This window comes from Myxocyprinus asiaticus, chromosome 14 (assembly GCF_019703515.2).
Source record: "Myxocyprinus asiaticus isolate MX2 ecotype Aquarium Trade chromosome 14, UBuf_Myxa_2, whole genome shotgun sequence".
In the NCBI taxonomy this organism is placed as follows: Eukaryota; Metazoa; Chordata; class Actinopteri; order Cypriniformes; family Catostomidae; genus Myxocyprinus; species Myxocyprinus asiaticus.
In genome coordinates, this window is record NC_059357.1 from 3,388,948 (window position 1) to 3,405,042 (window position 16,095).

Here is a 16,095-nt window from a genome sequence, read left to right on the forward strand (position 1 = left end):
TGGGACAGTGTTTTGAAAAGCATGAGGGACAGAAAAAGAGCGAGAGAGAGAGAATGATTTAGCACAAATGACTGAGCAAGAGAAGATAAAGAAATCTTTTCTACCTAGGACAACGTGATATCCTTAACAAACTGCTGGGTAAAAAGTAATGTTGAAATGCATTTCTAAGGCTTTTCTCTAAAGTGTTTAAGCATTACAGAAAAAACAAAGCGTGGCTGGAACTAATCTGTAACCACTGGGGAAAGTGCACTTCCTGGAGTCACCAAGAAAAACACATTTCCTGTAACATCCAAAAACCAGTATTTGAGGGGCCACTCTAGCCCTGGGAAGTGTCTTTTGTGCTGCTTTTACTTTTTCCATGATAAATGACTTGTGTAAAAAAATCATATGCTTTTGTCAAAGATTATCCTTTGTGTTGGTATGTTTGGTGTGATACAAAACAGAGCTCTACTTTAAGAGCTTATTGTGAGATAAGGAAAATTCATGGCAGAATTAGAATATCATTACAGTGTGGCAATGGAGCATTTGAATATTAAGTAATTATACTCGCATGTGTATGTATGAGTAGCAGGGCTAAGATGAAACCACATCTGTGATTATGACTATGGAGAGCTGAATAGAGCAACTTTACCCTGTGGTGAAAAAGGCGAATAGAGGGAGGAGTGTGTGAACTTGCATAGCCTAACGTGTGAGATCGAGTGCAAAGTACAGAGAGGGAGGGGAGGATAAGATCAGCTGTGAACTCTAGACAAAAGGGTTGCATGAGAGCCCAGAATGTAGTTCAACACGGAAGAGCTTCTAAAAACATTTGTGGAGAGCAAGAGAGGAACATTTTTTTTAACATAATGGAAGGCACTGACTTTTCTTCGGTGAGTAAATAAATATCTTAAGTATTTTATTTAGATATAGATGAAAAGCTGGGAATAACAGTATTAGTTACAAATAGTGTCATAAATGTGAAAGTGATTTAATAAAAGTGAAAAAAAAGCATGACTATTTTCTCCATACTTCCCCCCTACATATTTAAATAATAAACAGTTTATTGTTACGAATAATGCATATACATCTGACATTTTGCTTGATAAAGGAATAGTTAAGCCAAAAATAAAAAGTCTGTCATTATTTGCCTTGTGTTGTTCCAAATCCATATTCAAAGTCTTCTGAAGGCACATGATTTAAGTCATTTTGCATTGAAAATCAAGATGTTGCACATTATGAGTGCTATGAGAGAAGCAAATGCCATTGTATTGTAAAAGATGGACTGGGATAGTCATAAATATTTCTTTTTTATGTTCTGCATAAGAAAGAAAGTCTAACCGGTTTGGAACGACATGAGGGTTAATTAATTATTACAGAATTTTCATTACTGGGTGAACTTTAACAGGCTTTGTAATGAACTGTTTCTGGTCAATGATCATTCATTGTAGTGAAACCTCAACATGAAACTGACTTACTTTCGTTTTTAATACTTCAGCTAAACCTATCTAAGCCTAAACTGTTTGACTTTGAGGGCATTTCTATGATACACTACTTCACTGACAACTGGGAAAAGGTTCAGAACTTTCAAGCAAGACCAGACGATATTCTAATCGCCACTTATCCAAAAGCAGGTGTGTTAAATTAAGTGTTATAGTATTATAGTAGAAGGATTATAACAGAAGTTTTATAGTTTAATTTGCTTTGCATGTGATGTAACTGTTTAATTAAAACTCTTAATCAGTTACAACACTATGAAATATGAAAATGGGGCTTTGTATTTGTTTATCCAAACTGGCATTCAAAACAATATTTATTTGAAATTATATACAGGCTCATTACCCATCATTGATGTCATAGGAACCATAGTTTTAAAGGGGTAGTTCACCAAAAAAATTTAAATTCTCTCATCATTTACTCACTCTCAAGCTTTCCCAAATGTGTATGACTTTCTTTCTTCTGCAGAATGTAAACAAAGATTTTTAGAAGAACATTTCAGCTCTGTAGGTCCTTATAATGCAAGTGAATGGTGACCAGAAATCTGAAGGTCCAAAAGCGGGTAAAAGTAATCTATAAGACTCCAGTGGTTAAATCCATAACTTCAAAAGTGATAGGATAAGGGTGGGTGAGAAACAGATCAATACATAAGCCTTTTTTTTTTTTTTTAAATATAAATCTCCACTTTCTCCACTTTTTTCACATCTGAAAGTGAAAGTGGAGATTTATAGTAAAAAAATACATTAAATATTGATCTGTTTCCTACCCACACCTGTCACATTGCTTTTGGATATATGGATTTAACCTCTGGGGTCTTATTACTTTAATGCTGCTTTTATGTGCTTTTTGGACCTTCAGATTTCTGGCCACCATTCACTTGCATTATAAGGACCTACAGAGCTGAAATGTGCTTCTAAAAATCTTTGTTTGTGTTTTGTAGAAGAAAGAAAGTCATACACATCTGGGATGGCATGAGGGTGAGTAAATGATGGGAAAATTTTCATTTTTGGGTGAACTATCCCTTTAAGTGTATTTTAGGTAACTTTGGATATTCATTATTTAGTAAATAGTTTTTACATTTTTGAAAGTTACTATTTATCTATGGGAAGGTTCTGCGGCATGCAACATGACTATAAGGTTCTCAAACCTCTCCATTTTTCTGCTACTGTAGGTACCACCTGGGTGTCTTATATACTTGACCTTCTGTATTTTGGTAATGATGCTTCGGAGCGCCAGATGTCCCTGCCTATCTATATGAGAGTGCCATTCCTCGAGTCATGCTTTAAAGTGATGCCACCAGGTTAGAGACCTCAGTATAATGGATATTATTGAATTTATTTACAGTGGTGTTTAAAAGTCCACTTGTGAAAATGCTTCATACTTTAGTACAGCTTCAGGTAAACTGAAAAATTGGCATGGATTTCAGAATTCCTTAGGATTTGGTATGTCCCCCTTTTGCTTTAATGACAGCGTGCTTGTGTTATCTAAGCATCATTTAAGAATGGTCATGTGTGCTTCAATGGAAGCAAGGAAATCTGATCTTTTGTACAAAGGAGTGAACATTATCAAGGTCACAAATCTCCTTACACTTGATTAGTGATCTAGAATTGATGAATGACTGAATGAATGTTACATTTATATAACGCTTTTCTGACACTACACTCAAAGCGCTTTACACAGAGAACAGGGGACTCCTCAACTACCACCAGTGTGCAGCACCCACCTGGATGATGCGACGGCAGCCATAGTGCGCCAGTATGCTCACCACACACCAGCTATTGGTGGAGAGGATAGAGGAGAGTTATTGAGTCAGTTAATGGATGGGGATTATTAGGAAGTCATGACTGATAAGGGCCAATGGGGGGAATTTGGCCAGGACACCAGGATTACACCCCTACTCTTTTCGAGAAGTGTCTTGGGATTTTTAATGACAGGACCTTGGTTTAACATCTCATCTGAAGGACAGATTGTGAATAGTGCACAATCTTAAAAATATCATATTCATTTCTTTGTTTACATTTTTCAAAATATTATAACTTTTTTGTATTCTAGGTTTACATTTTTTGTGTGAACCATAAAAAAAATTAAAGAAATGGCAGTAGTCTGCCCTAAAATGTGTTTTCCAATTGACCTAACTTCATTAGAATGACTACATCACCCAAATGGCTTGATAACAAAGAAATTTTGACACTTTGGTGTTGTCACCATTGGGGAGTCTCCTCCTGACCAAACTGTTATCAGTTAATAGGAGTGGGCTTTGGAGAACTATCTTAGACAATGGGATGCCTGAGCTTCATTACCATACATATCAAATAGCAGATTTCTTAATTTACATGAAGAGCACAGCTTCATTTACAAAACTGGTTAAAGGGATCATGACATATTCTTTTTTTATAATTGTATTATCGTCCCTGAGGTCCACTTAAAATGTTAGCAAAGTTTTTTTTTGCACCAAACAGTCATAATTTAGTCATATATAATAGTTTTCCACCCTGTGTCTGGCCCTCTGTCTGAAACGCTCGGTTTTAAGCTGCCTGGGCCTTTAAGACTTCAGTGTAAATGCCCACTGTTGTGATTGTCTAACATCATGCAGCCCTTCCAATACAGGCATATCTGAAACACAATGCGAAGAAACTGAACAAACTTCACACAACATTAAAACTACATTTCAGGGCTAACACATAACTCACATCCAACACATGTCATCTGAATGTATCAATCTGTTCACTCAAGCACAGAATAAACAATCATGACATATGAAATTTCCATGAATGAAATTGGTTACTTACAGTTTTTCATCCAATAGTCAAATTTTAACTGCATCTTTCAATAACAGTTCCTTATTCAAAGCTTGAATCACATTGTGACTGTTTCACAAGAAATTCACACTGAAATCTTCTGAATACACAAACGTGCTACTATACACAGTGATGTTGGGTGCTTCAACTGGCTTCAACAGGCCAAAGCAGAAATGCTGGTCTTCACATCTCACATTTTCCCTGTTTGTTTACACAGACATCGCTGGAAACGCATCAAAACGATCAAACATGTTTAGAATTAAAAATAGCACAGATGGGTGCAAAAACGGTCCAGAACGCCTTCCAAACAGCACAACAGCAAGACAGCGAGGATCCTTTTTAGAGTTATACCTTGACATTGCATCTTTTAAAAGCAGCACGAGATGCATGATAATGGTCAAAGCCGTTTGTCTAGTTCACGTTTATGTAGAAAAACATTTAAACCAGACAGGCACATGAAGGTGTCCGGTGTAGGTCAACTTTGGACGAATCTCTCATGACAGGCCCAATCTCTCTCCTCTTCACCTTTTTGATTGACTGGGCACCAGTGGGCATGGCCAAGGGTGCAGTGACGGAAAAATAGGCCTTGCATATGCAGATGTATTTGGTCCTTGTGACGTCATAAGTTCCATGAATTCCAAACAAGCCGTTTTTTGCAGCTTGGTTTAAATAAATGCTCATTTTCTATTAAGTAGGAAGTTTTTAGTTCTGAAACGTATAGTTTTTTTTTATAGTACAGTGACATCTTATATGTCAAAAGATCAAGGAAAACGTGCTCCCTTTAAAAGGTTTGAGTTTAGAATGTTCTTTGTTTAATCTGACTTCACCAAATCCAAAGTGCTTGTCACTGATCAAAATGATCAAACGGGAGTTCTGTAACCCTAGGCGCGGCCACATTATGCCGACCCACTGAGCAGCGGCATCTCCCATCAGACATTTTTGCTTGATCTTTTCCACGACTTCTGTCAAGTTCTCAGTCCTTCTTCTGCTGGAGTCCTGACAATAATTAATTTTTGTCCTGAGTTCCTACACAACTTGTACTTGTTTTCATTTGAGCAATTATTTGTAGTTCCTGGTGCTGCAGGAACTTTATTTATCAAGACTTTGCCAAGACTTCCAGCTCAACTCATAGAGCATTACATGTAGGCATTTGTTAGATGCTTTGAAGCTAGCAATGCCAAAGTCATGGGTTAAATTCCCTGAGTCAAAGTCAGAGACAAAGCGATTAAATATACACTATGGCCCTAATAAAGTGCTCTATGTCGTATTCTACTTTTGTAGCCCATCCGCCTCAAGGTTTGTCATGTTGTGCATTCTGAGATGCTATTCTGCTCACTAGAATTGTACAGAGGGATTATCTGAGTTGCCATAGCCTTTTTGTCAGCTCTAAACAGTCTGGCCATTCTTTATTGACCTCTTTCATTAACAAGGTGTTTCCATCCACAGAACTGCCGCTCACTGGATGTTTTTGTTTTTGGCACCATTCTGAGTAAACTCTAGAGACTGTTGTGCATGAAAATCCCAGGAGATCAGCAGTTACAGAAATACTCAAACCAGCTCGTCTGGCACCAACAATCATGTCACGGTTTAAATCACTGAGATACATTTTTTTCCCCATTCAGATGGTGGATGTGAACATTAACTGAAGCACCTGACCCATATATGCATGATTTTATGCACTACACTGCTGCCACACGATTGGCTGATTAGATAATCGCATTAATAAGTAGGTGTACAGGTGTTCCTAATAAAGTACTGTGTGAATGTACCTTCAATGCACCTTAAATCACTTTAGATTAAAGTGTCTACCAAATGCATAATGCTTAAACTATTCTGGTCCCTTGCTTTTTTCTTTTCTTTCTTTTTTTGCTCTGCATGTCTTTCATGGTCAAACCCTTAATTGGGGAACAATTCTGAAAACTTTTGTCCCTGTCAGGCTTTGCATTGTTTTACTGTATTGGATTAATGCAAACCATATCTGTTTGTCAGATGCTTATCTGACAGTTTGATGGTGATTGGCTGTCCTTAAGCCCTGTGCTCTATAAGATTGTGGAATTTTCTCAGATAAAGAATCATTAGAGTAATTATGTGGGTATTGTTATATAATAACACCAGAATCACAGTTAAGTTGATCAGGTTTTCAGTAAGGCAAAATCAGCGCATTTGCATCATCACCAGCCTTAAGACTGTACAATGGAACTAAACCTGATTCTTCTAACCCAGTCTCATGACAATTCGTATTAATAGTATGCGGTGACAAAATCGTTCGAGTTGGCTTGTACAAAAATGTATGACTTTTACTTCCATAGTGAAAAATAAAGGAACCAATGAACAATTTTATTATTATTTCTCATAATTTTAACACTTAATCCAAACCTAAACCTAACCATAAAGTGTAACGCCTCTCGGCTGGAGATGGTCGAACCCGCAGCTGACCGCCAGGAGGCAGCTGAGACCACAGTTGACTGCCAGGAGGTGACCGCCTTGCCCGCTGCATTAATTTTTATTATTATTTTCTTCCTATATTTGGGTGTTTTTGAGGCACTTGGTATGCTTAAAATTGCATGAAATTTTGCGCACATCAGAGTTGTCGGCCATTAGGACTGGGCAAAAGTTCACACATGGGCGTTTGTGTGTGTGTGGGGGGGGGGGGGATCCTTTAAAAAGTCCTATAAAAATTCATTTTTGTATGAGTTAAGTGATACGGTAACTTACGATTATTCTATCTTGTGAAAATTATTATGAGACAATTTTGCCATTTTGTCATGAGGATTATTCATCTTCCAAAACCATGAAGACTTGGAGCAGGAATACTTTAGACCTTTTACCTCTTCTAAAACATTTGTGATTTGTCTTTGTAGAAAAGAAGGACATAAGAGATGATGCAAATGCATAGATCACCGGGGTACTAATATTGTTACTACGTACTCAAAGCAGGTGCACATTAGACCTTATGGCACATTACGTCTTATACAACAGCTGTAAGCCTTCAATAGAAACACTTCCTACTCCCCCTTGATTGTTTCGCCATTTTAAGGGAGTGGGTTACCAACCGGCCCACTAGTCAACCGACCCACAGGGAAATGTCCCGGAGCTCCCAATGGCCAGTCTATCCCTGCTCCTGGTTGTGAAGAAACACTTTAATATGAATTGTTTGTAGGGTTCAGCTATTGCTTACTTATATTTTGGTATGACCACAATGGCACTTTTAATTCAGAAGCACATTTTATTTCTCACTTGCAGGGACAGAACTGGCGGATAATCTGGCCACCTCTCCTCGCCTCATCAAAACTCATCTACCTGTTCAGCTTGTGCCCAAGTCCTTCTGGGAGCAGAACTCAAGGGTGTGGTACTGTATATAGGACTTCACAATGTTATTAATCTGCCATTGTAGTCTACAGCCTGGAAACAGCATGCATCCTCACTGATCACCCTGACGTTCAATCTTGATATTTACTTTATAATATTTCTAATTCACAACCTATACGAAGGCAATCAAAACAACCTATTTTCTTGCTAATTAGCTACTCTACTAGTTGGAAGGCATAGTATTACTAGAACTTCTTAAATGGCTTAAACTGAAGCATTACTTTACAGGAATCAGGAAAATATCTTGTCCTTGTGTACTGTGTCGGAACTTATTAAACTTTAAGTGTGCTGCCCTATACTGCAATTAAAACATAGTATTCAATGTATAATGTACTGAATTTCATACAAGTTTCATAACATAATTATGATTTTTTTTTTTTTTTTTTTTTTTAACTCACTCCAGGTGGTGTATGTAGGTCGTAATGCAAAAGATAATGCAGTTTCCTATTTCCATTTTGATCGAATGAACATGGCACAGCCTGAAGCAGGAGATTGGAACACCTACTTACAGAACTTTATGGAAGGAAAGAGTAAGTAAAATAGTTAAATATAGACTTATTGGTCATTTACAGCTTAGGAGCAATCCATAAATAAAGACACATTTAAATATCAGGAATTAATAAAAATTATATATGTTATAACTATTAAACCATGGGGAGGGTAAAAGTAGTTCTCTCTCTCAGTTATGTGCAAGGTGTCATTAAGGAATTGTTTTAACATCAGCACTTTTCCCTACAGATGTGTTTGGCCCTTGGTACGACCATGTCAGTGGATGGTGGGAGAAAAAAAAGACATATTCTAACTTACTGTACTTGTTTTTTGAAGATATGGTTGAAGTAAGTTCAGTTTACAAAGTACATTTTTTTCAAGCTCGGTTAAAAACACTCTGACTGGCCAAAAAAGAAAATTGTTGTTTGGATTTAAATAAGCAGATACTTAAGAGCCTTTGATTGGATCATTATTGCAGTGATTAATGTGTTTCAGCAGGCAACAATTATTTTAACCCTAACTGATGCAGTGTGTAGCTTCTCATTTTTTAAACAACCATGCCGGAAGACGTATCCTGAGGTTGTGGAAAAGATGTTACTTTCAGAAGGGGCAAATTATTGGCCTGCATCAAGCAAAGAGAACATCTAAGGAGATTGCTGAAATCACTGGGTTAAGAACTGTTACGAAGTTCACGGAAGAAAAAAATCTTGAATAATCGTGATCTGAGATCACTAAATCACTTGGTGAAGTCACATCATAACAAGTCGACAGTATGTTTAACTCAAGGCTATGTTTAATAGTGAGAGTAAGAGCATTTCCACATGCACAATGTGACGAGAACTTGCAGGATTGGGACTAAACAGCTGTGTGGCCACAAGAAAACCACTTGTTAGTGAGGCTAATTGGAAAAAAACAACTCCAATTTGCTAGAGAACATAAAGATTGGACTGAGGAGCAATGGAAAAAGGTCATGTGGTCTGAGTCCAGATTTACCCTATTTCAAAGCGATGGGCGCATCAGGGTAAGAAGGGAAGCGCATGAAGCGATACACCCATCATGCATAGTGCCCACTCTACAAGCCTCTGGAGGCAGTGTTATGATCTGGGGTTGCTTCAATTGGTCAGGTCTAGGCTCAGCAATGTTATGCAGCAATAAAATGCAGTCAGCTGACTACCTGAATATACTGAATGACCAGGTTATCCCATCAATGGATTTTTTCTTCTCTGACGGCACGGTCATATTCCAGGACGACAATGCCAAGATTCATCGGGCTCAAATTGTGAAAGAGTGATTCAGTGAGCATGAGGAATCGTTTTCACCCATGAATTGGCCATAACTGAGTCCTGACCTTAACCCCATTGATAGTCTTTGGGATGTGCTGGAGAAGATTTTACGGAGTGGTTCAACTCTCGTCATCAATACAAGATCTCAGCCAAAAATTAATGCAACTCTGGACAGAAATAAATGTTTTGACGTTGCATAAGGTAGTCGAAACAATGCTATGAAGAATGCGTGATGTAATCAAAGCTAAAGGCGTCCAACAAAATATTCAAGTATGCAACTTTTTTTTGGACAGGCAGTGTATGGCTAAAGTGTGTTTCATTTCTTCTTCAGGACACTGGACGTGAGGTGGAACGTTTGTGCTCCTTCCTGGGTTTGTCCACCCCAGTTGAGGAGAGAGAGAAAATAACGAAAGGAGTTCAGTTTGATGCCATGAAACAGAACAAGATGACCAACTATTCCACAATCCCAGTCATGGATTTCAAGATCTCACCCTTCATGCGGAAAGGTTAACAAATATCTGATCTGATATTGTCTTATTTAAACAGACAGTTTATTCCTTTCCCATAACTTTTATCTTTTTGTTTGTGTTTCTAAAGGTAAAGTTGGAGATTGGAAAACTCACTTCACAGTGGCACAAAATGAAAAGTTTGATGAGGTCTACAAACAAAAGATGAAAGACACAACTGTCAAGTTCCGGACAGAAATTTAAGGCTTATGTTCTGGACATTGCTACATACTAGTCACTAAACACCTTAGGCATTCATCTCAATTGTCGGACAGATAGCTATTTACTTCTCATTTGTATTGATTTTCATTATATTAATTACTATTGTTCAAAACATTTGTCTGTTTGAGCATACCGGCCAGCCTAACATAGCAACCATAGCTTTACCAATGCCATGAGTTTGGGACTGGACTTTCTATTTGCCCTACCAATGGCAGATGGGGGAGTGTTCTAGAAAAGTGTTTGCTAACAGTGATTAATTTTTTCAATTCTGTTTTGTGCTGAAGTTACACATTGCAACTTTAATAGTTTTTTTTTTTTGTATACAAGAACACATTATGTATCATAATTGCTTTCTGTTTTACTGTTTTAACCATCCTAGGCTGTTCAATATTTGTTGACACCTTTGCTGTTCCCAGTCATTTTTCTGACCGGATACAGTAAAGGTGTACCCTTTTCTTTTCTTTTTAAATAAAAGGTTATAACACTAACTTCCCTGAAGTAATAACAGTAAAATTATCCTCTTCTTTTTGTATTTTATGATATTTAGACCTTATTTTCATGTAAATTTCTCAATTTCACCATAACTTGCATTTGCAAATAAGCAAATTTATGTAACTTCACTTCAGTAAAAAATTACACTTCTGTAAGTTTAAACATGCAGAGTATGTATATGTGTCATGTTTTGGGGGCAGATTGCTGCCATAAGGTGAAAAATAAATATATAACATGACTTAAAAATTATGTTGTGACAATAATGGCCACTAGATGGCTGCAGTGTTTCATGCTTCCACCTGCTGTGCAGTAATTCTAGTTTTGCATTTGGACCATGGTGACACAAAGATAAGACATAGAATAAGAATTTTGTCACCAATAATTTGTTTGAAATATCAAAATTCAATAACTCAAAGTAAATATCGGAGTTCATTTCTATGAACTATGACTCCATTCATTTCTCTCTCTGTGTGTGTTTGTAAGTGTGTGTGTGAGAATGTATTCGACATATAAAAAAAAATTGCTCTGTGTTAGGTTCTTTCCCATGCATTTCCTATGGTCGAACAGCCAAGGTATAACTTTTTTTATGACTGCTTAGACTCATCGAATGAACTTCGAATTAAAAGATTGCAAGTCTAATTAGTCACCAAGTCATTAACCACTCAGACTGAGGAAATAATTTGAATTAAAAAACAAAAATGTAAATTGGTCAAAAATGACCAAACAGCTCACAATGTTTAAATAAAGTAACTCTTTTACCCAGATTTGGTTGTTTATATAAGTTTTATATTTGGTTTAAACATTATTTCGACGTCCAATCACAATGCAAAAGGCATCCTACTTGGATAGTGAAGATTTTATTTTAAAACATTTATTTGCACATGACAGGTGCATCAATGCCACAATTAACCCCTGAATTACTACATGAGGCAAATTGAGCTACTGGTTATCGAACAAAAAATGATAATAATAAAACATATCTCCAACTGTAACGGAAACCTAAACTCGAAGATGATGTTTGAACCAGAAGGCAGGTATTTAAAAACACACAGTTTAAGTAAACAGGTGAGTATCAATCAGAAGATGTTGAACAGTAAATGAGCAGTACACTGATAACAGTTTGTGTTCACATAGGAAGTGAGAGTCCTTGATGAGCCACACTCACAAACATCAGATGGGGACATGAGAGGAGAAACGGGAAACAGATTGTTGGAAATGTTGGAGAGGAACCTTGGAGAAATTGCTGGATATCAATGGAGTGGAACTTTGAAGACTTTGCTGGAGAACAGGTAAGTAGCAGGTAAGTGAGTCTGTATTCCATGGGAGACCAGACATCGACTGAGGAGTGAGTGTGGCTTATGTGGGGAGCTGATTAGTGTGGTGATGAGACAGGTGCAGGTGATTAGTATTCAGGAGAGAGGGAAGGCTGTGTGTGTGTGTGGCGAGAGAGCCTGGTGAATCCGTGACATTACCCCCCCCCCCCAACGGACTGCTCCAGAGGGCCATACCTCCCGACGCCATGGCCGAACCCGTCCACGAGGAGCTGGACGATTCGGATGTGTCGTGGAAGTTGGTGAGTAGGGTCGGATCCAGGATATTGTCCCAAGGTACCCATGATCTTTCTTCAGGACTGTAGCCTTCCCAGTCCACGAGGTACTCGAGACGACCCCTGCAGCGTGGACAGGTCTTCCAGGATCGGCAGCGGGGGGGGGATGAGGAGAGACGGGTGGTGAGGTTTCAAAAGGGAGACGTGGAATGTAGAGTGAATGCTATATTGAGGTGGGAGTTGGATTTGGTATGTTACTGGATTTGTTTCGTCATGGTGAAGGGACCAATGTAATGGGGACTTAGCTTTTTACATGGGAGGTGCAGCCTGATGTCCCTCGTGGAAAGCCACACCTTCTACCTGGGCTGGTAAACAGGAGTAGAAGATCTCAGGGCACAACCCGTTGCAGGTGGTGGTGAGCTAAGTATCAGACCCTCTCGCTCTAAACCAATGGTCGACTGATGGAGTGTCGGACGGCTTTCCGGACCATGGAAAGAAAGGGTACTATGCGTACTTGTCCCAGGAAAGGAAGCGACTCCAACGGCTCTTGCAGCGATGACAGAAGGTTCTGAGAAATTGGCCAATCTCTTGGATCTTTCTTTTCATCTGCCCGTTACACTGCGGATGGTATCCAGAAGAGAGGCTGATGGTCACACCCAGGAGGGAGAAGAATGCCTTCCAGACTCTTGAAATGAACTGGGGAACTCTGTCAGAGACGATGTCTTCGGGGATTCCATAATTACGGAATACATGGTTAAATAACATCTCAGCCATTTCCATGGCAGTGGGAAGACCCTTGAGGGGAACCAGCTTGCAGGCCTTGGAGAATCTGTCCACTGTTACTAGCATGCAGGTGAATCCTTCAGAGGGTGTTAAGTCTGTTATAAAGTCCACTCCCAGGTGTGACCAAGGGCAACGCAGAATGGGCAGCAGGAGGAGTTTGCCAGCTGGTAGTTGTCGTGGGGTCCTTGACATGGCGCAATCCGGACATCCCTGGACAAACCTTCTGACATCTGTCCATACGCAGCCACCAGAACTGGTCCTGGATGAGTGAGAGGGTCTTATTGGTCCCAGGGTGGCCAGTGCCCAAAGAGGAGTGTACAGACACAATGAGTGTCAGAAGCTGGGAAGTGGGAACATAGGTCTTGTTGGCGGGGCAGCCCGGCGGAGCAGGTTCAGTGGCGGCGGCTTCTGCAATGCTATCGTCCAGGGACCACTGGATGGGACTCACTATGATATGTGGAGGAAGTATTGTTTCGGGTTCCTTTGTGTTTTCCTATGGAGAGAAGAGATGGGAAAGAGCATCTGCTTTGAAGTTCTTGGTCCCTGGATGATAGGAGATGGTGAAGTGAAAGCGTGTGAAGAGGGCCCATCATGCCTGGCGAGGATTGAGTCGACGAGCTTCCCAAAGATACTCAAGGTTTCTGTATTCAGTTAGTACCAGAAAAGGATGACGGGCCCCCTCCAGCCAATGCCACCACTCTTCCAGGGCTAGCTTAATAGCCAAAAGCTCCCAGTTTCCGATGTCATAATTCTGCTCTGCCGGGTGAGTTTTGAGAAGTAGGCACATGTATGGAGTTTTGATGGTTTCCCCTGTTGCTGAGATAGGACGGCTCCTGCGCTGTTAGTGGAAGCATCTACCTCCACCACAAAAGGTTTGTTTGGGTCTGGATGGATTAGGAGTGGAGCTGTATTGAAAGCATTGAGATGTTCAAAGGCGTAGGAAGCCTCGGGAGTCCAGGATAGAGACTTGGGCTTTGACTTCAGGAGGTAAGTTAATGGAGCGGTGATGGAGCTGTAATTCCTAATGAACTGATGGTAGAAGTTGGCAAATCCTATAAAATACTGGAGTTCCTTGATGGAAGGAGTGGGCCAGGATCACACAGCTTCTACCTTCCCCTCGTCCATCTGTATACCTTCAGGGCTGATGTTGTAGCCAAGAATCTGGAGTGACGTCTGATGGAATGAAAATGTTTCTGCCTTGAGGTAGAGATGGAATTTCCTCAGCCTTTCCAACACAAGTGCGACATGTTGACAGTGGTCGGTTTCTTTCCGGGAGTACACCAGAATGTCATCAATGTAGATCAGGATGAACCGATGGAGGTACTCCCAGAACACCTCATTCATGAACCCCTGGAACAGGGAAGGGGTGTTGACCAGGCCATATGGCATCACCTGGTATTCGTAGTGGCCTGTAGGGGTCACAAAGGCGGTCTTCCATTCATCTCCCTACCAGATCCGAATGAGGTTGTACGCGCTGCGAAGGTCCAGCTTGAAGATAGTGGCTACTCTCAGCAGTTCCAAGGCTGCCGGGATGAAGGGAAGCGGATAGCGGAACTTGACAGTAACTTGTTGATGGAGCGATAATTTATGCAGGGCCGCAGGCCTCCATCATTCTTCACCACGAAGAAAAAGCTCGAAGCAGCAGGGGATGTGGATGGCCGGATGTAGCCCTGGTTGAGGGCCTCCATGGACTTTTGCCCTGGGATGGAGAGGGGATATATCTTACCACGGGGCACTGGCTCCCTGGGTAGGAGGTCTATTACACAGTCCCATGGTCTGAGGAGGTAGTTGAGAGGCTCGTTGGGGACAGAAGACGTCCTGAAAGTGGGAGTAGCAGTGTGGTATCTCCACAGAAGTTTGACTAGTTGGGCTTTTGATGGAGGTGGTATTGAGATGGAGAAGAGGAGATTTCCTGATTGAAGCCGTGGGTCTTGGAGTAAGACAATTGGGGAAGCAGGAAGGAAAACATTGGGGCCCCCACCGCAAGATGTTTCCAGTGGACCAGGAGATAACAGGAGAATGTTGAATGAGCCAGGGACGTCCTAACATGATTTCGGCTGTAGAGCTCTCCAGAAACAGTCGAATGATTTCTTCGTAATGCAAGCATCTGATTTGAAGTTTGACAGGACCACAGTGATGGATGAATCCTCTGCCCAGAGGTTTGCTTATTATGGAGTGAATCTTGAAGTTGGACTCACAGGGTCTCTTTTGGAGCTGGAGCTGGTGGCAGAGCGCGCCGGAGATGAAGTTGCCAGCTGACACAGAGTCGAGGAGAGCAGATACTGTAAGTGACAGAACAGAGGCAGTAAGCGTCACACTGGTTAATAATGGCAAATAACTGACATTAGGAGTGTTAACGTGACTCACCAGAGGGCGTGGGGGACGAATGCCCTCCACCGCAATACAAGCATAATCGCTGGGTCAGCCGCCGTTGGCGCTCTGCCGAAGACAACCGAAAGGCATCCACTTGCATAGATTCATTGTCTGGTTCTGGAGAGCGGACAGAAGGCTGTTGGTACAGGCGGAGGCTGCAGGGTGGGTAGTTCGTTCAGGCAGGCTTTCATTCTGTTGGCCACGTGGACGGAGAGTTGGATGAAACACTCTAGCCCCATTTAATCGTCATAAGGAGAGATGCAGCCACAGCCTCGGTTCCAGCCCCTGATGGTAGCTGGTGAGAAGAGTGGGCTCATTCCATCCGCTGGTAGCAGCTAGAGTACGAAATATGAGAGCATAGTCATTAATTGATCTTCTACCTTGACGGAGATTATAAAGTTGTTCGCTGATAGATGAATCTCCCGCAGGGTGTCCAAAAACTTCCTTGAAGTGTTTAATGAAGCTCTCAAGCGACTGAGTGACTGGAATGTTTTGTTCCCAGAGAGACTGAGCCCACTGCAACGCTCTTCCTGCAAGCAGAGAGATAATTAAATTTGATCCCTCTCAGTGGGGAAGCGATGCGGCTGCATCTCTAGGGCGAGCGAACATTGGAGAAGAGAGCCGCTGCAGTCCTCCGCTGATGCTGAGTATGGCGCTGGATTGACCACTGGACTGGCAGTATAGATTGGTGCAGAAGAAGAAGCGAAGGGAGTGCTGGTTGTGATCGGTGGTGCAGCAGGGTTAACCGGAGGGGTAAGTGC

The 16,095-nt window shown here is 40.9% G+C and overlaps 1 protein-coding gene across 1 annotated transcript; it reads left to right on the forward strand.

Moving 5' to 3' along the window:
- The first annotated feature begins 716 nt into the window (after positions 1-716).
- LOC127452004 (cytosolic sulfotransferase 3-like) lies at positions 717-11,085 on the forward strand. Its single transcript, XM_051717126.1, has 8 exons — positions 717-869; positions 1,475-1,610; positions 2,645-2,773; positions 7,515-7,615; positions 8,044-8,170; positions 8,379-8,476; positions 9,744-9,918; positions 10,010-11,085. Exons 1-8 carry the CDS (start codon positions 762-764, stop codon positions 10,120-10,122), a joined length of 987 nt encoding a protein of 328 aa, XP_051573086.1. The 5' UTR covers positions 717-761; the 3' UTR covers positions 10,123-11,085.
- The last annotated feature ends 5,010 nt before the right edge of the window (positions 11,086-16,095 follow it).